Genomic DNA, 22,204 nt, shown 5'->3' with positions numbered 1-22,204 from the left:
ACACTATGAGTGCAACATTAGCCTTTTTAAGTCTTTAGGAACTTTCCTGATATTATAAGATTTTTTCAAGTCAATATCCTACAGCTAGCGGACTCCTTAGTCAATGCTTCTAAAATTGTTACGTGGAATTTTAAAATGTTTTCATTAGTTCCTGTCTAACTTTGTCTTGAGTTGCAGTTAACATTCCTGGGAAAATTCGAGAAATTTAATTTTTATTTCATTTCTATTGTAGTTACTGGAAAAGTTTTCACTCCTTTGTCAATTGAAGAAAAGTTCAGGGCGAATGAACAAAACAGAAACCAAATAAAATAAAATTTTCCTCTGGAGCATAGAAGACAATGAATGATGTTGTCCTATAATATGAAAAACGTAAGGGATGTCAATGGAAGTGCCTTGTAAATAAAAACATATATAGTCATAACTAGAACTTGTGGATCTAAAGTTAAAATTCATGGATCTAAGGATTAAATTACACCATTATGGAGAATTGAGTCATGCTGAAACAAAGAACGAGGTTCATTTAGCACAACATCATCTGCGTAAAATCTAGACATCTATACTACTTGCTTACGTTTTCTTTATAGTTAACAGAAATATGTAAGATGGTCTGGAGTACAACTCATCCCACAGACACCAAACAGCTGAGAATAACTTTGTTGCTTTAGTAGGTGTCCATCTCTCTCCAGGAAATTCAGGGAAAGTAGACAGCACTGAATAACTAATGTTTGTCCAGATAAAGACAGGGAAGGTGAAATCTATCCAGCATGACTGATCCAAGATGTGTATTAGGAAGAAAGAACCAGACCCAGAATTCCTACTTTTCGTACAAAAAAATATTATCATTACATAGTTCTTTCCAATTGAGTTCAGAAGTCACTGAAATGGGACAAGAGTGACAGTCCTAAATGCAATTTTGACTTCAGCCTTAGGGATTTTTATTGCTTTTTCATACAAAGCAATCCTTGGAGAAATAGCAATTATTGTAGAGTGATCTGCTTTAACTGGAACAAATAATCACACCTGCATAAAATATGAATACACATATAATCATTGTATGGCTGTTTGATTGTATGGCTCTATATCAGCCCTTTTATTAAAAGAAAATGGGTACTCATATTAAACTATTAATCGAATATATTCTGTGCATGTAACTTAGACATGCGATTGCTCGTAAAAAATACAAAATTTTCTAGTTTACAAATTAAGCACTAAACCTATCTCATAGGTTTTTCCTTTGGGGAAATATATATATATATAAGTAAATAAATCAAGATTTTCTGATGAAAAGCAAAATTTTGACTCTGTTCCAGCAAAATAGAGAGCATGAATCTGCTTCCCGGAGCGACTTGCTCTCTGCTTCCTCTCTCTCATCAAGCCACACTGCACTCTACATAGGACAAATAGAGCAAGACTGTGTTCAGTTCACAACCATGAAGAAGAGAAAGGAGGCAGAATGTCTGATTAATCATGATGATCTCTGTGCCATCATCAACCATACAGAGCACCTGCTAGCTAAATGCTAACTGTTAACACACAAAAGGAAGCAAAAACACCTATCTTTCTGGCAGAAAAGAAACTATGTATCTTTAACTATCCCAGTGTTATTAAAAATCTTAGACCCTAGCAAATGACTGATAATATTTCAGAAACAGAGAAGTGCTGACTCACTGAGATCTTGTCGGCCAAAACATATGATTCTTGTCACTTATCTTGTCACTGGAAGAACATGTCAACCCCATCAGGTCATTACATTAAAGAAAAAGCAGAATATGCTTGTAAAATGCTGACTGTATATATTCTAAAAATGATGCTATCTGGAGAGCAGGTAATATACATTAATTGTCAAGGGAAGAGCTGGAGAGTCAACCAGAGTGAGACAGTGTTCACTATGGAAGTTGCTGTTCATACAACAATCTGGAGAAAGTCTCATTCTTTCCAGGATGCAGAAAAATAATATATTTGTTTTTTAAAAATAGGTAAATACATATTTGTACTCATACATAAATGTAGATACTTATCTCCTTTGCCTGTGTGGATGGAAGATATACGCAGGTGCATATATGTACAAATTACATGTACATTGCATTACATTACAAAATCACTTGCATATGGTGCATCTTTACAGGCCTCTTACAACTTTCTGGAGCTGCAGATAAATCTTGGCAGCTACTTCCACAGTACCTACAATGACAGTGGACACACTTATGTGGTTTAAAGCTACCATACATGCTGCAGTGGGAATGTAGACTGCCACACCACTGTTTCAGATATTCACCATACACCAAGATGACCAAAACACATGTTCTTTTGTTTGTTTGAATCCTGTCCCCAACAGTTTTGATTCATTACTGAGATTAGGTTCTCAGTAACTAATTTCATCCGGTCAAAGTGCTCTGCAATTTGTTGCTTATGAGTCACTCTGTTTGCACCATGGCTTGATCACTGAATGAATTGCGTGAAAAAACATGGCGTAAGCAACAAAAATATCAGGCTTCCTGAACCAGTTCTGGTGTTTAGGGCATCAAGTGAAAGAACATTGAGTGCATTTTTATTAATCAGTGGGAAATGACTGGCAAGTTATTAACTAAAAATCTCAAAATATCTGTGGGAACCTAGACCTGACATCTCCTAAAAAAAAATAATAATTAAAAATAAAAAATAAATCCTTCTAATAGGATTATTCATACGTTACTCAGAAAACACATGAAATAACTCGAAGTGGACTCAGTGCTATGCTTAGTACTATAGCTACAGTTCTTCCTATTGCATAGTTTTATGCAAGAGTAAAGATATAATCACCTGGTAAAATATTTCTGTATTAACAGTACAGATTTTTCCTATAATAAAAAAGTTGATAAGTAAACAATGCATTATTTTATTTATTTAATTATTTTTTAAAAGAGTGGTTGAATATAGAAAGTGCTGCTTTTATGGTCTTACTTTTTCTCAAAACAGGATCTAATCTTGTGAGAATTCAGCTTTCTGAATGCGCCAACTCAGGAAATAAAAATTAATTAAGTCACATAACGCAGTGCAGTTATGAAATGGGTTACTGAACTAATTCAACAGAGGTACCTCTAGATCAGCTCGACTGTGTATATCTAGATTTGCCCTATTTTTTGTGTAAGACAATATCACTACAGTTTGTGGGTAAGCCATAAATACATAAAAAATTATGTGCAGAAGAATTAAAGGACTAAGTCAAATACAGTCACAAGATGCACCCATAAAAATCAATTACACATACCTGACAACAGTTTTCAGGCAAGATATTTATTAGAATTGGTTAATTCACAGATTTGAGAGCAGTTAGATGCACAGAAATGATGTCTTTTAGACTCATTTATTCACACTCCTAGTCTGGAACTATTCATCATCTTGCTGAACCTCTGTTTTGAATCTGAGACCAAAATCCATGGCTGTCCACATTTCCCAGCTCTTGGAATGCCACCATGAAGATACTTCAAGAAGTTTGTAAGGTATCCATCCTTTCCTTCATGAGTTAGTAAGGAAGCCATTCTCTCTATTTCCTTTCAAAACACTTCTAGTTTTCAGGCAGTTCAAAAGAAACTAGGAATTATCATTTAGGAACTGAGCCTGAACCACAAAATCATCTTTCACCTACTCACTGTCTGCTGAGTGACTAATGGCAAGTTGCTTATTTAGGTTTGGATCATTATTGGAAGATCTCTCAAAGCCATTAATTTGGCCTTATGTAGCTTCTAGAAAGGCAGAATTGATTTGAAACAAGCAATAAAGAGCATTTTGTAAACATTTCCTTTCCTTCTACTAGTTCAAGAAATGAGGCTGTCACAGTTTAAAAATATTCAAATTTCAAGTTGCAAAATATTAATTTTCTTAATCTGTAACCAAAAAAAAAAGGTGGCAGTGTTATGCTTAAACACGATGAATTAAAATGATAGATACATATTTGGGAGAGCTGTAGCTTTTCAACAATTTTCTGATCTTTCCTTAATTTCTATAATTTTTGAGAAAAATCAGATTTATGCTGGTTGGCTGTTCTCTTTTTTGATTATTTTCTCCTTTGAAATTAGAGAACATGCTGACCTAATTCTCTGATTAGATAACCTACATTCTTTGCCTCTATTTTTTGTTCTGTTTTGTTTTGTTTTTCTTTCCTTTTGAATAACTAGTGAATCACCAAGATTTATTTTTTGACTACCTAGAAGTAGGGAGTCAGGATATTTTGTATGCCCGCTCTGCTTATGACAGTGGTGATGACTTCAGATAGTATTTTATGTAGCATGCCAACTATTATGATTATGGTACAAAACAGTATGTGAAAACTGGGATTTCTTTTTCCCTCTTTATTTGTATAGATCTATAGCTGGGCTAATCCTCCTAACAATATTCCGTGTGCTTTAGGAAGATTAGTTATACCCTGCTAGCTCTTATCTCTCTCCACTATCAGCATGACTGTATTTACTTCTAAGACAGATGTCTACATGGTAGACATAGATAGCATATAAAATTCCTTCCCCAGATATTTATTGGGCTGAAAGCATAATACATATATATGTTACAGAAACCTGAGTAGTTCACAAAGCAGTTTCAATTGCTTGTCTCTAATCTTGTGCCAAGCTTGGGGTTTCATCTCCTGGCTGAGCTAGCAAAGAAGTGCAAGAATGTGAGTGACTGAAAATAGAGACTAAGTTCTCAGATTGTTTGTGGACCTAGCAACTGCCTTGTCTGTATTTTGGACTCTTCTGTTGCTACAGCCTCCCAACCATGAATATTTCTTAATGTCACATCCTCAATTCCAAACATCCAATTTATTCTTGTGCCCTGGAAAAAAAAAAAAAAAAAAAAAAAAAAAGAAAAAAGAAAAAAAGAGTCTCTGAAGTGCATAAAACAATTCTGCAAGAAAGATAAAAAGCTTTAATTGTAGTATCTTAAGACTACCTCCATAAGTCGCACATCAAAGAAAGGATAGCAGGAGGTGAAATTCTTTTCCCTTGAGGAACTCTTCTTTACAGATCAGTACTCATCAATGCAACAACTATTTCGAAATAGACCTCTTAGATCTTTAAAAACTTTTCTTGTATTTTTATTTGCTGTGAACTGAAGGTTAAGTCATATTACGACAGCTGAAAATATAACTGTATAATAAACTCCACAGACATCTATATTAATTTTTTATTGACACACATATATTTCAAGATAATAGACAAGTCCATTGAAATGTAGAAGAAAAGAACCACCAACAGTAAACTGCCAGCAACACCAAATTATCCTTTTCTCTCAGTTGCCGCAAGGATGGTGAGTTAATGAGCTGTAGCTCAGGAGCTTACTGCTTAGAATCAGAGAATAACAGGATTGCAAATGTTGGAAAAAAAAACTCATCTAGTCCAACCATACACCTACCACAAATATTCCTCCACCAAATCATGTCTCGTAGTTCAATATCTAAATATCTCTTGAACACATCCAGGGTCAGTGACTCTACCACCTTCCTGGGAAGCCAATTTCAGTGCCTCATCACTCTTTCAGAGAATATTTTTTTCCTATTATCCAGTCTCAACCTCCCCAGCACAACCTGAGTCCATTCCCTTTAGTCACTAGTTACATGAGAAAAGAGGCCGACACCCATCTTGCCACAGCCTCCTTCCAGGCAGTTCTAAAGAGTGAAAAGGTCTCCCTGAGAGAGACCTTTTCTAATATTTCTAAATATTAGAAATTCATATTTCTAAATATGAATCTTTCTTTCTCTTCACACAAAAAGAAACTACTGATCACCATCTTGAGATAGAAAAATAAGAAGAACAAAAAGAATTGCTTATTTCAATAATCAGTCATGTTTAATATTCAGTGCATATCTATCATCATCATAGTATCATAGTCTCGTGTGGGTTGGAAGGGACCTTAGAGATCATAGAGTCCCCTGGGATTTGAGCCTTCTGTGTAGCAGAGCAGCACTTCTACCACTTGTGCCACAGGGGGATTCGAACCTGGGTCTCAGTGTTACAAAGCGGCATTCCTACCACTGCACCGCCGGGGCACAGAATCTATTTGAAGCATCTGTTTTTGTTTTTTTGTTTGTTTGTTTTTAGCATTTCTGTCTCGAACTTCTTACATTCTTAAGTCTTATAACCACGCTCTCATTTTCAGTTTCAATAAAATTAATTTTCATCAAACATTCTAAGATTGATCATCTTATCAAAGAATATCCTTCTTGCTTAAGTCTATGCAATATGCTTTTACTTCAAGGAAAACACATGATACTTTTGTTATGAGAACAACAGAAGAGTCTAAAGTCACAGAAGGGGACCAGACGATTCTGTGAAGCCCTCTTGTTTCACCCTTACAGATGTTTTGATCCTTTTATAACTGGATTTTTGTAACCTTAGAAACTTACCTCTGCAGTTGCTGGTTTATCCAGCAGTCTGTTGTTTTCACTGTCATGCAGGGGAGGTGATCAACAGAATTAGCAGGATCATTCCTATTTTCAAATCTAGCAACTAAATTCACTAACAAAAAATAAGAGAAGGAAGCATATGCTTGCTCATGATCCAAAAGAAAAAGGTTGTAATTATAGTAGAATTCATCATCCTCTTTGTTAATATACTGGATTAATTAAATGGGAATAAACAATATCCTGACACCTCAAATGCTTCATGGAAGTAATTACTTCCTCTCCAGCATCACATGTAAATATACACTTGGAAATTCTACATTCTCTTTGTTAAGAGCTGTCTAGATTTCAACACGTATTTAAACAAGTGGATGAGAGGAAACAACTTCTTTCTTTTTTTCAGTGCCTTGTGAGCATTGAAATAATGTGATCCTGAAATTTAATTAAAATTCCTATTACAAAGATATCTCTATAAATATCTTGTCTTTGGTGTAGTAGATATTTAATTTATTTCAACTGTTGTTGTCAGTCTTCAAAGTAGAGATTTCTTCTTTTCAAGGAAAAAAATAAATAAGAATGAAATCCCCTGCTTTTTTCCTTTTTTTCCCTTTTCTGTATTGTTATTACTTTTTTTTTTCCTCCTGATAAAAGCATGAGTAATGCTTTTAACTCATGTTTTCTCATTTGCCAGTTCTTATACGCAGACATAAAAGCACAAAAAAGAGCACTTTCTAAGCACTTTCACTGAGTTCAATCTGGAGTCAGATACAAATTGAATGAACCAGTTGCAATGTATTAAGCTCAGTTTAAAGTGAACTGCATTGAGTGCTTTGCATTATGCTTGTGCAAAACCACATGTAGAGCTTCACGTTTTGATTGCTAAAAGATTTCTTTTTCTGATGTCACATATAAAGTTATTCTAGCCCAACTGATATCTGTCACACTGAGTGTTAACAATATTTGTCACCTTTTGTAGGCATTCTACTGTTTATTCGTTTACCTTGCCACTGGGTTTACAGGAAGGTCTTGCTTACATTGAAAAGAAACTGTGGTTTTCTGATAACGATATTCATATTTAATTTAAAAGCAATCAAAGGTAGCAGACAGCCATCAAATACTAAACAATGAAAATCCCTTTCCAGAGAAGGAAGAAAGTCATGAGCCTAACTCAGTTTTCTTCCCAGAACTGTGCTTTTATTCTAATTCTTTAAGGCTCTTCACCATTTTTCTGACTCTTGAGATACTTACTCTCATAGAAACTCAAGAGTCAGATTCAGATGGAAACAATTCAGCAAGGGTGGAATTGTTTTCTTCAGAGTGTCTAGTATGATACTATGTTTTGATTATAGGGGGAAAACAATGTTGCTAACAAATAGATGTTTATAGTTGCTGTTAAGCAGTGTTGTACAGTGCCAAGGCAATTCTCAGCAAAAGGCCCAAGGAGATGGAAGGGAACCAAAAGTAAACTGGTAAAAGGGATATTCTATATTACATGACATCATGCAGAAGGAGTTTTGAAGGAGGTGGGAGTTCATCTTGCTCTGTTTTGCTGCTCAAGGGGAAACCTGGGCATCTATACTGGCGCGGTAAACAAATGCTTGTGCATCACAATTATACACAAATATTCATAATAATAATAATTATAATGTTGTATCAATCTCAACCCATGAGTTCAATTTATTATTATTATTATTTTTTCTTTTCGGGGGGGGAGGGGGGGGGGGGTGCTCTCTCTCTCCTTCATCCCACTGGGAAGGTGGGGATTGAGCAAATGGCTGCATGGTGCTCAGCCACCTGCCAGGCTAAATCATAACACAACATCATAAAAACTACATTTAACATTTAGATGTATGAAAATTATTCCCTTGTTATAATTAAAAACTTTATTTCATACCATAAAAATATCAGTTACAGATCACCAGTTATTCATAGTATTAATTTAGTTATTAAAAATATCATTTTTTTATATCATAATATTAAAAAAATCCCTATTTTGAACAGTGTCTTTCTTTCCTAAGGGACACCTACTTTCTGTGATTTTGTTTGTTTTGTTGTTTATCTTAAGGTAATTTGCTAGCTCTGCCTACCTGCTGTATGACTGCAGATTTACAATCAATATCATATATCATAGCCTATTCACCATTTTAAGAGCTTTTTTTTTTTTTTTTTTTTTTTTTGTCAGCAAACCCTACAAGTCTACAGTACTCATTTCACACACAAAAAAGATCTATTATGTGTTTCTACAGCACATTTTGTATTGTTTTCTTTTGTTTTGTTTTGTTTGTTCCCAACATTAATTAAATATATAAATTCATGTCCTTTAGACTATCAGAATGGTTGATGGCATAAATTCTATCTGTGCTACCTAGTCTGCTCTCAGACATTTCCTGGAGGGTCTGGAAGTTAGATAGGATCAGAGACAATTTCTAAAAGGGAGTTTTGGAAGGTAAGGAAGTTTGTGAATATAGAGGCAGTTGTTCCATGCCACTTGGTCTGAGTACTTGAAGCCCAGTCAATGAGTTTAGAAGAGAAGCAGAAAAGATATTCGGGGTAATTTATGCCAGGAAAGTAGAAGATCCTGGGATTCTGCTCTCTCTCACTGCAATATTTCTGTTTTTGCAATGGTATCTATGTTTTGTTCTTTTGTGACGTAGGTTTTCATTCATTGTATACGATGTAGGTGACAATTTTTGGTAGCTGGGGAGCAGGGCTGCATCTTCATGAAGCAACCAGGGTTCTCCATGCTGACCAAAGTCAGTTCCTAAGAGACCCAAAGTGGGACACAGCTGAGCCATTGGCCAAGCTGGAATCACCTCTGGGAAAGCCCATTTTCCATCTTGTTTTCTCTCCTGTCCTGCAAAGAAGGGGAATTGAGAGCATCCAGCAGCAAGCTGGAGTTGAACCCACACCGGAGTGCAAACAACAGCTTGGTAGAATAAATGAGCTTTGATAACTCTGCCTCTTCAGGAAGAGCATTCCAGGGTTGTCAGCACCTCATTGCTCATACCTATGTATTTGCAGACACAGAATGTAGCATATTCAGTAACTGCTGAGGGTTTCCAAAAAAGAGAAATATTCCGATCACTATAAATCCTTGAAGACAGGTGTCTAAATTTTGTCCTCTGTCAAGGACACCTGTATTTCTGTTTTAAAGACCATTTACAATGATAGAGGAAATAGGCTAGCTGTACAATCATTACATTTGAACTAGTTGTTATACACCACTAGGAGGGAAGAGAAATCCTCCCAGTAAAATCAGCTGGGTGCAGCTCTGAAGTGTGAACTCAAACAGAAGTGCTGGCATAAGGCAAATTTTATAAGTAGAACTGTAAGACTAACTCACTCATCACTAATTTAACTCAAGAAAAGGAAAAGTAGAAAAAAAATAGAAACAGATTAAAAAAAAAGAGGGGGAGTGGGGGAAGCAATTGTCTTTATTCTGTATGTGTTGTTATTATTGTCACTGAAGTGAGAGACATCCCAAAGTGTTAATGCCGATATACTTCTAGGAATCTTTTCAGGAATGGGATCCTTGGCTGTTACCTGCTCACCCTCTAATTTCCAGTTGACTTTATCCCATGCTTACCTTCTTGCTTCAGGACTTACGACTCCAGCTTCAGAAGACTTATGCTTCCTTCTGCCTGGATAGGGAGAGCAAGATCTTGTCAACCGCACATGAAAACAAACCAAAAATGGATCCAATATATTTTTCCCCAGATTTTAAACATATATTAATGTTTTCAGGTGCAACAGTGAGAATAATAATAAAACATTTCTAACCAAAATGTTTGCAACACTTTGTTTTACAATTATTTTTGTTAGTTTACAGCAAAAGTGAGTCCTTGTTATCTCACAGATACTGTGGTGTAAATGTCTGCTCTTCCTCTGCAAATCTGCTCCTAACCAGATAGACCAGACTGCTTTGCTTTGTATGGAGTTTTTATATATTATATATATAAATAATACTTCATGAACAAATGTCAATCTGTTCCTCGACATTTTCACTATGTTCCTATCCAAATGCTAGTGATAGATCTGCCATTAATCTTAATGGAAGAACTTTGTGGAAAGTAAGACTCATGGTATCCTGGACTGCATTAGAAAGAACACTGCTTGCATGCCCTCTGCTCCTTAGTCAAAAGTGTCCAGTTCTGGGCCCCCCAGTACAAGAAACAGCTGGACATAATGGAGATTGTCCAATGAAAGGCTATGAAGATGGTGAATGGACTGGAGAACCTCTCTTGTGAGAGGAGGCAGAGAACTGTGTCTATTCATCTGGAGGAGAGAAGGATCAGGGGGATCTCATCAATATCCATAAACACCTGAGGGAGGTGCCAAGAGTATGGAGTCAGATTCTATCAGTGGAAGCCAGTGTCAGAAACAGAGGCCATGGGCACAAACTGGAGCACAGGAGGATCCCTCTGAACACCAGGAGCATTTCTGTGCTGTGCAGTGATAGAGCACTGGCACAGGCTGCCCAGAGGCTGTGGAGCCTCCTCCCTAGGGATCTCCCAGAGCTTCCTGGATCTTGCCCTGGGCACCCTGCTTACCAGAGGTCCCTTCTAACCTCAGCCGTGCTGTGATTCTGTGATCTGCTCAGAGTTTGAGTAGTCTGACCTGATAGATTAACACTATTAGTTGTTTGCAGTTACTAAACCTGTGTTAATGTGTGTTAAACACTACTTTGCTAAGGGAAGCAATAGAGTTCTTGGTCATAGGGCTCTGACAATACATTTCATCTCAACTTTCAGAACATTTTCCAAGATGGATAAATACGTTTTTTTCAGAACAGCAGCTTCACATTTACCAGTGTTGCAATATGAATTATGAATAATCTTTAAACCCTTTAAAATGCATATCTTTGAAGAGCTGAAAATTGTAAGAAAATAATAATGAACAAGTCAAACATTTATATTTGTTATTCTACTTCAACCATAGTAACAGCTATTTCATTTCCAGTTCTGCCTGTACGTAGATCTACTTTCTTAGAGAAAAACACTTGCCTATTGTCACTGTGGGATCTGTTCTTATGACTTGCCAGGTTCTGACATAAACCATGCAAAAGTAACCGTAGCTATAACTATTGCTTATCTCTAACCAGGGGAGCTCAGAACCAGCTGGTTTAGCATTCAAAGGCTTTGGTTGTTTTGTTGTTGTTGTTGTTGTTTGTTTGTTTGTTTGTTTGTTTTCTCTCTGCAAATATTGAAGACACCACAGATTTATAATTTGTGAAAACAGATTTTTACTTTGGATGTGTATGTGAAAAACAAAAAAACAGCTTTTACAAATGAGTAAAATGACTGCTTATTTTTAAGTCATGATAAAGAAAGAAATTGTGGGGTAAAACATTAAATAAATATTGGGGAAATTACCCATGCTAGAAGTCATTTTACCCTCAGGAAAGAACACCTGCTTTTCATTAGGTATAAATACAGACCAGTTCCCAACTCTGTCAATTCACAGCTGTGTCAAACTCCATTTTAAAGATGTTATTGGATCACCAAGAGTAAGAAAGAGTTGCACTTCAGTAAGTTCAGTCTAATGCAGTCTAATTAGAAAGTGATGCTTGACTGAATTAAAGCCCTTCTGCCAGGTTCAGGTGGAGTCATTTCAGTTGGATGAGTGCATTTTGAAGAGCACAGAGGTAAAGGACTAACAGCTTCCCTGAGAGAGTTTCTGTTCTTTCTGGTAGCTTTGCAACACCTGATCTTGTTGAACCATTGCTTACTATACTATCATTTCTTCTTCAAAGTGTTGCTGAAAGTACATACATAATTCTTTTTTTTTTTTTTTTTTTTTTTTCCTCTTTCTCTGGCAAGCATCCTATTTGAATAAACTACGCGTTATTTACTGCTGAAGTAATTTGTCTTTGTTGAAGCAGTGGAAAGCAACAATAGCAAATCTTTAAAGACTGCCAGTGAACTTTGTTTATTTATCATCCTGTCATAGACAGAGAGCAATACCAGGAGTATAATGAACTTTCTGGTGCCAACCACAGTCTCATATTCCATATTGCTTTAGTTACTAGATCTGGAATATGACTTTGTACTTTGTACAGACCTCTACTTACTCCCAATTTAAAGGAAAGTGGAAAAAAGAATAAAAGAGAAAAATGCAGGTTCTCACTTTCTTGAAATCTAACCTGCCCTATTTCTTGCTGAAGATAACATCTCTTGTCATGAGAGTTTTATTGAGTTTAGATGATAAGACAGATGACTGATCCTGTCCTCTGTTGTTTTTATTTTTTGTTGATGTTGTTGTTGTTGTTGTTGTTGTCGTTGTTGTTGTTTTCATATCCATACAAGTTAGGATGGACCAAGCTATGTGAAGTCCACTGTCTGACCTCAACCAAGGATGTGACACTACTTTAAATTATTTTTTAAATTAATACTCTTCTCTAGACTTATAGTGAAAAGATGGGATGTTTCTTTTCTTGGTTTTCGTGATTCTCTGAAGGATATGATTTTGTGTTGTTCTGTTTTTTTGGTTTTTTTCCTTGCCCACAGTTAAAAAAAATAAAAATAATTTTAAAAAATCATTTATTTAGAAAAAAAGTAATTATTTTTTTTATTATTATTTAAAGACTCCTGTGGCTGACTTCTTTTCTAGAAGAAAAGAGGAAAGAGGACTTTTCCTTCTCGAGAGAAAAAGTCAGCTATTTCCAGCACAGACCTCATTTTGATATGAACACTCTAAATTTCAAAGGTGCTCTCTCTATATGCTGGTATCCTCTTAGATCTGTAAGCTTTTTCTCACTCTTCACAGTTCCCATGCATCACTGAGTTGTAACAAGGGAGCGCTAGCACAGTTTGGGGAGGATGGACGTTGAAAACTGCAGTGCTTCCAAAATTATCAGCGATGAGTCTTAATTGCTCACAGTGAACATGTAAGTAAAATGTGATTAAATCCTTAGTTTTGCAGCTGGTAAGCAGAAAACTGCTGGACGCATTGTTTTCATGAGGAAGGTGGTAGAGTCACCAACCCTGGAGGTGTCCAGGAACCATGTGAATGTGGCACTGACATACATGGTTAGTGTTCATGGTGGGGATGAGTAGGTGGTTGGACTAGTGGTCTTTTTCAACCTTAATGATCCTATGATAATGTGGCCAGTATTTGTATAGACACATTGCAACCTCAACTATTTTTTGAAACGGGAAGGTAAAGGCTGGCTTTCAATTAATTGCCAGCTGCTATTTCCCACTCTGATGCCAGCATAATCCCAAAGCCTATGAAATCCTCCATGTGAGCCATTCATTTATGCAGCTTTTTATTTTTCCAGTCTCACAAAATGTGTAGCATTCTGGCTTGAGTATTAGCATTTGTACCAAGAGCCTCAAAGACCGAGGCCAAGAGAGGGTTATAAGGAACTGTATAATCAGACTTCACATGGTGCAAAATAGTGCTCAGGGTGGATTAAGAATCCTTGTACCTATTTCAAGAGGAAACACTCAGCATATGTACTGAATATGTTGGTTTGCTATATAAAACTTTATTTCACATCTTAAATTGTTAATTGCCCTTTGATTTCAATTTATTTCTAATCAATAATTCATTTTAGTAATTAGTTTTGAATTTTTACTACATTAGTATAAAAATGTTGACAGGGCTAGCTAGAAGGAGAGCAATTTGTGCGTAGCTGAAGTGGGTAGGAGAGGTCAAAATCTTAATGTGTCCATACATACCTGATGAGAAGCCCATGAAGATCAACAAATGAATATGCAAAATCCAGTTTTTGTGGGAGTCAAAAATATCAATATGTATAATTTATTGTTCTTAAAAAGTTGCTATGCTTTATAATAATTATTATTTTTTACCAGATAGACTACTGAAGAATCACCAATTCCGTTTCTAAACATATGGCTTCTGTTTATGCCCCCCTCCCATTTCTCTCTTCAGAATAACTCAGGATGAGAATGAAGGGAATTGGATGTGACAGTTATGGTGGCTGCTTGATTAATTACATTTCAAATGGTTGCAAATGCAGGCACTCAGCATTGACAAGGAAACACAAGAAATGTTCTCTTTGCTACAGAAAATCAGCCTCAGACACTAAATGCTGAAGACCTTCACAATATCAAACAAAATAAAAGCTATCAATTCCTGTTTTCTCTGTAGCCTTTTCACCCATCTAGCTCTCAGCCCTCAAATGCACAACTGCATAAAAGAGCTCTGCACTGGAGGTCTGCAGGCAATGTCAGTAGTTTCCTTAGCAACAGGAGCCATGTGCAAGCCTTCAGAACTTCTTTTCCTACAGCAGGTTTCCTTGGCAGCAAGCAGAGTGTTTAGAAAGAGGGAAAGATGAAGTAAAAAAAAAAGAAAAGGAAAAAAAAAAAAAAAGGGAGAGAGAGACAGACCCAATATATGGCAAAATTCAACAGATCACCTGGCTGCCACGGAATAAAAAAACAAGAAGCAACCCAAACTTGTGCTTGTTACGCTAAACTTTACTGAACATCTATATGGATCTGGGCTTTCTTCATAAAAGCTTGCAGGAGGGTGTAGGGATGGCTGTGTGTACCTGACCTGGAGGAACATCATAGCATCACAAATGTCTGCATTCCAGAGCCTCAGTCTAAGTTTCATATACATGCAACAGCAGCAAGGTCAGTAGACACAGTGGTCATGGATAAGCAGCTTGGACATAGACGAAGGAGTTGTCACTCAGCTGTCTGCTATCAGCAAGCTCACAGTCATTTGTGAAAGACATCACCTCAATAAGCAGAGTTCCTGCAGAAGATGGCCTTCTCTTCCAGCAACATGAAAAATGTCACAAACCACCTCCTTCTCAACACCCCTTGTAAGACTAGAATGAAATAGTGGATGTGCTGGCTGTTGCTCTTCACTTGCTGTAACACACTACAGGCTGCAGTACAGGACACTCACATCCATTGTGTAAATAGCCAGATAAATCCAGCTCTGTGCCAAGGCGGACTGACCTCTGTATTGTTCCACTGTACACTGAATTGGGAACTTATGTATCAAGTCAGCTAGACTAAAACTTTAGTATATTTCTATACTAGTCTGTATCTGTATTGTAAACATCTGCACAGGCATTTTTCATGTTGTGATTTTAGACACACTGTACTTTCAATTTAACCAAAATCTAAAATAAACATTGCATAATCTGGCTGCCAGATAATGAGATTTTACATTTCAGTTCTCAAGTAAAATGCTGAATAGAAAACACGTTCTTTGTATGATCGCTAAGGGTGACAATAGTGTCTGAAAACTCGAGCGATACAGTACCCTATAAGAAAGAATAATGAAAGGAAGATTGATGGGTAAGGAACAAAAAGGAGTTATCTGGAAGCAGATACTTGCATCTGTACAGAAGTTCAGTGCATTTAAGGGAAAATTCTGAGGCATCTGTTTTTACAAATAAAGGAAAATGGGCAATATATTTTATAGAGAGAGAGAGAGATAAACACAGTGCTCAAATGATCACTTATTTGAGATAACATTAACTTAAACACATAGTGAACTAGAAAGCTTTGTAAATGAACACATACATTCCAAAAACTATCAGGTCACTTGTACTAATTATTTTAGAAGTCACAAAGAGTTTAGTAGGAGACTTCATTATTTTTTTGCTTATTTATGATGGTGAACTTGATCTGGTCCCACTGAATGCAGTGGACATGATGATCATTAGGTCCTTTAGTCTTACACTGAAGATTTCTCTGACAGCCATTCTAGATTTCCAATTTGACCCTCAATAGCAAAATTCTACACTAGTCCATTGCTGCCCTCCTTGTCACTTGTGTTCAAACCTCCGGGAATATCCCAGGTACTTAAAAAGGCACCTGAGGCAAGCAGCTGCAGTAGAAATATTGCTTATCAGAGATGGTAGTGCTTAGCTACTGCCACTGAAAGCCCAGTCCTGTCAGTCAGGAGCAGGCTTGGCACCACACTGCTAAGGAGGAATGTTCTTTATCAGATCCATTCACCAATTTGTTCTCTGAAACATTATTTTTGTTGAAATCATGTACTGCCTGTCAACATAAGCCCTTTTGTCTCAGATTTTTTGGTTTACGTCCTTGCATGATACTACTAATTATTTCTTTAAGCTACTGTAGGGGTTGCTGCATTTCAGGGTCCTGTCAAAATCCTGGTGCTATCAGACAGCTATGTAGGGAAGTCTGTTTACAGGAAAGCTTTTCAGTACTTTCAGAGCCTCTCACAAAAATGTACAAAGAAAAAAAAATGGATATATTTCCTTTTTATACTGTCTCCTCTATGCTTGTCTGTAGCTCTATTTATTTTAATGTTTTATACTTTTCACAAACAAATGAGAAGACAGTGTTGGCAGCATGCATAAACATTTGTCTTCAGGATTCTCTAATCACAGGAATACATTTTATATGCACTCTGGTGTGAAAATTATTTTGATCAAGGTAATTTTTGAGTGGGACTTTGAAAATATTTTCACTCAGGCTGAATTATAGAAATAGAAATTAGTGACAGCATTCTTGTGGCATGTTAGGTATGCTAAGCAGGAGTTAAAGGACAGTAGTTGTGCAGAAGACATGCTCTCTGAGTCTCATTCAACTGTATGCAGAGTCAGCTGTTTTCCTCTTTCAGACTATCTGGATTACATTGAACTACTGAGAAACCATCTGTTTTGTCTTGGAGTAATGATGGAAGACGTGTGATAATGCTTAATCCCACAGAGTAGAATGTTAATGTCCCTAGGTATGAAAACGACACTTTAGAGAGCGAAGAACAAAACAATTAGAGACAGCATGTGGTTCAAGTACATATTAAGATGTACACAGTCAACAGGTAAGATTTCATAGAATGAGTCATAGAATCAAAGAATGGTTTGGGTAGGAAGGGACCTTTAAGATCATCCAGTTTCAACCCCCTGCTATAAGCAGAGTCACCTCCCTCTAGACCAGGTTGCTCAAAGCCCCATCCAGACTGGTCTTGAATTCTTCCATGGAGGAGCATCCACAGCCTGTCTGAGCAACATGTTCCAGTATCTCAGTACCCTCTCAGTAAAGAATTTCTCCCTCATATCTAGTATAAATCCACCCTCTTCCAGTTTAAAGACATTTCCCCTTGTCTTGTCGCTATATTTGCTTATTATCTGAATAGTTTTTAGTTTTGTTTTGTTTTGTTTTTTAAGTTTATTGAAATCCTGCATTTTGTTCTTGTTAGTCTGGTTTAATTGGTAAGATTTTGGAGTGAGAGGAGGAATCAGTAAGTTTGCTGATGACACGAAGTTGGGAGGATTGGCTGACACGCCTGAAGGCCGTGCTGCCATTCAGCGAGACCTGGACAGGCTGGAGAGCTGGGCAGTAAGAAACTGGATGAGGTTTAACAAAAGCAAGTGTAGAGTCTTGCACCTAGGTAGAAATAATTGCATGCACCAGTACAGGCTGGGGGAAGAGCTGCTGGAGAGGAGCTCTGCTGAGAGGGACCTGGGTGTCCTGGTGGACGACAGATTGACCATGAGCCAGCAGTGTGGCCTTGTAGCCAAAAAAGCCAATGGCATACTGGGGTGTATTAAAAAGAGCGTGTCCAGCAGGTCGAAGGAGGTGATCCTCCCCCTCTACTCTGCCCTGGTGAGGCCTCATCTGGAATACTGTGTCCAGTTCTGGGCTCCCCAGCACAAAAAAGACAGGGATCTCTTGGAAAGAGTCCAGCGGAGGGCCACTAAGATGGTGAAGGGCCTGGAGCATCTCCCCTATGAGGAGAGACTTAGGGAACTGGGTCTGTTTAGCCTTGAGAAAAGAAGGCTGAGAAAGGACTTGATCCATGTTTATAAATGCCTGAGGTGTGGGAGCCATAGTGTTGAGGCTGGTCTCTTTTCAGTAGTGCGTGGGAATAGGACTAGGGGTAATGGGATGAAAGTACAGCATAGGAAGTTCCGCACGAATGTGCGGAAGAACTTCTTTACTTGTGAGTGTGACTGAGCACCGGAACAGGCTGCCCAGGGACGTGGTGGAGTCTCCCTCTCTGGAGACATTCAAGACCCGCCAGGACGCCTACCTGTGCGACGTGGTGTAGGGATCCTGCTTTGGCAGGGGGGTTGGATTCGATGATCTCTGGAGGTCCCTTCCAACCCCTACAGTTCTGTGATTCTGTGAAATAATGGTGGTCTTACCTAAAGTCTGAAAACCAAAATTTCTTCCCTCCTAATGGCTGTTAAATGATTCTTGGACTCAAGAAATAGTGTGGCTAACAGGAACCCATGTCACTTTCTAGATTACTTCCTTCATTATGCTATAACAGAATGGTGGCACATGCGAAGGACTGTATAGAGAAGAAATGAGCGTTACTTTGGCTTACAGATCAACACTTTTTACTTCTCTCTCCAGTTAAGAGCATGGGAACAGTTACTGTCTTTGGCCTAGCTGGCGGTTTTTAGTTGCTTTGTATTTGCTTAGTTGCTACAGAATTTTTGGTGAGTGGGAGGAAAGTCAGCTGCAATGACATTGGTTTACCCCGCCTTAAGTCAGATTAATGTATTTGTGTTACTTTTTTTCTGTGCTGATGTCAGTGCCAGCTCTGCAGAAAAGGGGGTCCTGGCCATGCCTTCACCATGAACCCAAGTTACAAAGCTCAAAAATAATGTCTAATGAACATAGTCAAGCTTAAAGCTGGCTTCTGCGATTGTTAGTCTCAGCTTGCCGTCCACCAGTGTCCCAAAGCTGATGCATTAGTTTCACCAAAAGAAGGGCACATATACCACAAGTTTGGTTTGTTTTTTAATTTTTATTAATTTTTATAATTTTTATAAAATTTTGTGATTTTTATAAAATTTTATAGATTTTATAGATTTTTATAATTTTTATAAAATTTTATAAATTTTAATAAAATTTTTATTAAAACATATACATCGATGAAATATCAATGTATATGTTTTAATAATATGCATTTTCTGATCTACATTAACTATATTTAACTATTTAACTATATTTTCAGTGTGGTCAAAGATGATTCTTCTTCACTCCATGTGGTCCCGGCATCTAAAAGCCTGGACTAACATGGCATATGTAGAAATGCCGGTGGCTACCAGGATATGGGTCTAGCTGTCTCTGTCTCCTGGCTGCTCGGATAGATGTCTTCATGGTCTTGCTGTACTTCAAACGCTGCCTTAAGTAAGCAGCTTCTTTGGAAATCCATCAGATGTAGCCTGCTGTAGCGGCTGTTTCCCAAAGAAGTCTCTGCATCACTGCATCGCATCTCTGCGGCCTCCTCGTGCTTCTGCTATCAACAGCCCCTGCCTACTCAAAGGACAGAAATGTGTCCAAGTCCTCTTGCTGTACCCTGAGCCTGAGCTCAATCCAGAGGACTCTGCAAGAGGTGGTTGTCAGCCGGAGCTTGCAGAAGCAGACGGAGGGCCTCAACTCGCGCTGCACTGTTGACAGTCGAGGCATAGCTACCCAGGCTTCTCTCACGAGTTCCTGGAACCAGGTTGCAGTTTTCTCCATATCCTGGAGAGTCTGTAGGAGGCTGAGCATCTTCTCTCTCCCCAGGTGGTCCTCAGGGTGGTGAAGGAAGGACAGTGTAGTCTCACATCAGCTGCTCCCTTGTGCATATTCAGTTCAGCACTCTGGCTACCGCACTGTTGGTTTGTTGTGGAGAAAACATTTGGGAGCAATTCCGACTGCCTGCTGAGTGGTGTCTTCTCCATGTCCAGAGTGCTGGTCTGTAGGACAAGTGGGCGTCTCTCAATTCCTATCGATCAGCAGGCCTGTGAGCCGATCTTGCAGCTCCTGCAACTCCTGCAGTGCCTGCTCATAGCTGTCTGGATCTTGCACCAGGTGCTGGAGGAGGTTGAGCGGTTGGGACGCTCGGAATTCCTGCGGCAAGATAATCTCCGCAGGCACGTCCTCATTTCCTATGAGGAAATGGTTCAGGCGTTTTTCCTCCACACAGCAGCGTAGGTAGCGCAAGATGTCATCCATCCGCTGCAGGAAATAGCTCCCATGCCAGCTTTCCAAAGGGATGGCAGTCAGGAGGTGCATGATCACTGTCCTCAGTTGGTAGGGAGAAAAATTTTGGCCCGCCAGGATTTGGGCACCCACTTGCACATATCTGAGGTTGTTGAAAGTGTTCCCCTGGTCATGGGTGGCTATGTGCTGGAAAAACTTTTCCTCAGCCACCACACAACTCTGTGGCCAGGTTGTGCTGGGGGTAAAAGCAGCCTCTGTCTCCTGGCTGCTCAGAAAGATGTCCGTATTTTCTTGCTGGACGCCAAATATGGTCTCAGCAACGAAGTCGGTTTTGTGGATGTCTGTCAGATGAATCCTGCAGGAGCGCCCAGAGAACCCCACACTCATAGTGCATGTCTCTGCCTCAGGCATGTATTTCCAGGCATTTGTGATCAGCACCTGGAACCATCGGGCAGTCTTCTCCACGTCTAGGTAGGCGTCCTTGCAGAAGTCACGTAGCAGGCTGGGCTGCTGATTTCCCAGCTCTTCCTTGGAGGTGTGGAGGAAGCACCGCATACCCATCTCCTGCTCCTTCCCGCACGTGCATTCCAGATCTACATGGATGCGGGAGTTCCTTGCTGGCAGCTCCCCTGCGGCTCCCAGATCGAGGTGGAAAACATGCCCACGGGGGGCTGACAGGGGCACAAGCAGGCGGAACATGGGTTCACCCTCAGGGGGACACCAGCCTTCATAGGCACTGCCCACCCCGATGGGGTGCTCTGGCACCGGAAAGAAAGTATCTGACACCAGATACTGGCATAAGTTGATGAGGCGACCAAAGAGGAGGAGTATCTGCTCACAGTTATCTCGATGAATTTGCTCTGGCCAGAGCACATCAGCACGGAGAAGATTACTCCCCTCCTCTTCTGCTTTCTCCTGCTGCACCTCCGGTTCCCGTTGCTCCTCCTGCTGCTCCTGCTCACGGATGGAGCTCTCCTCATCACTGATGTCTTCAGTTCTCTGGAACTTTTTAGAGATCTTCCACATGAACCAGAGAAAAAGGAAGAGAATGCAAACAACACTGCAAACCTTCCAGTAAGGCAACACAGACAAGAGCAAGGCTTGAATATCCACCCTGCTCTTCTCCAGGTTGCTCTCTTCTAATTGTGGAAGCGGAAGCGAAAGCGGAAGCTTTTCCATCCGCTTTCGCAGAAACACCTGACGCATGCGTTCCAGAAGGCTGCAGACCTTCCCGTAAGGCAACACAGAGGACAAGGCTCGAATGCCTATCCAGCTCTGCCCCAGGTTGTCTACGTGCTGCCACTGCAGTGTCATCTGCTCTTGCAGAAACACCTCACGCTCACGCATGCGTTCAAGCGTATCCGCATCCAACTCATCACCAACGAAAGCCACTGTCCACGCCAACAAGGCGAAGAAAAACGCCAAAGCCATGATCTGGAAGAGATGAGAGAGGGGAGATCAGTGAGAGGGGCTGGGTGGGAGCTCGAGCACGGCTGGGGGAGCGGGGCCAGAAGCCACACACAGCCCCTGGGGTCAGGTAGGAGCGGGGCCGAGGGAGCTGGGAGGCAGCGGGGGCTGAGGACAGCGCTGCCGCTGACTGCCCAGAGAGCCGCTCACAGGCTCCCCTGAGCGCTCGCTGCCGGCACTGCAGGCTCCCAAAGCCCTCGCGGGCCGCAGGTCGCGCCCGGCCCAGCACAGCCTTCCCCCTGCTGCTGCACTCACCGCTGGCCCAGGCCAAAGTGGAGCAGCGCTGCCCGCTGCTGGCCTCGATGCCAGCCCCGCATTGTGACGCGCTGTGCCGTCACAGACGCCCCATCCCCACCCTTCGGCCCCACCCTTCGGCCCCCCCTCAGCTGCCCTGGGCCTCCATGGCCGCGGCATCGGCCCTGTTCTGAGGCACGTGGCCGGGCTGGATTGCCTTTGTTTC

The 22,204-nt window shown here is 39.7% G+C and overlaps 1 protein-coding gene across 1 annotated transcript; it reads right to left on the bottom strand.

The window, feature by feature from the left end:
- Positions 1 to 19,280: 19,280 nt before the first annotated feature.
- On the bottom strand, positions 19,281 to 21,539 carry LOC146762802 (inositol 1,4,5-trisphosphate receptor-interacting protein-like 1). Its single transcript, XM_085536810.1, has one exon. It carries the CDS (start codon positions 21,481 to 21,483, stop codon positions 20,053 to 20,055), a length of 1,431 nt encoding a protein of 476 aa, XP_085392936.1. The 5' UTR covers positions 21,484 to 21,539; the 3' UTR covers positions 19,281 to 20,052.
- Between the last annotated feature and the right edge of the window lie 665 nt (positions 21,540 to 22,204).

This window comes from Coturnix japonica, chromosome 1 (assembly GCF_054131305.1).
Source record: "Coturnix japonica strain WE chromosome 1, WE-NBRP24, whole genome shotgun sequence".
In the NCBI taxonomy this organism is placed as follows: Eukaryota; Metazoa; Chordata; class Aves; order Galliformes; family Phasianidae; genus Coturnix; species Coturnix japonica.
The sequence above is the reverse complement of the archived record's forward strand: the minus strand, read 5'-3'. Positions and strand labels throughout refer to the sequence as shown.

Coding starts and splice junctions, on each gene's coding strand:
- LOC146762802 (XM_085536810.1), bottom strand. CDS start 21,483: ATGCGTCAGGTGTTTCTGCGAAAGCGGATGGAAAAGCTTCCGCTTTCG.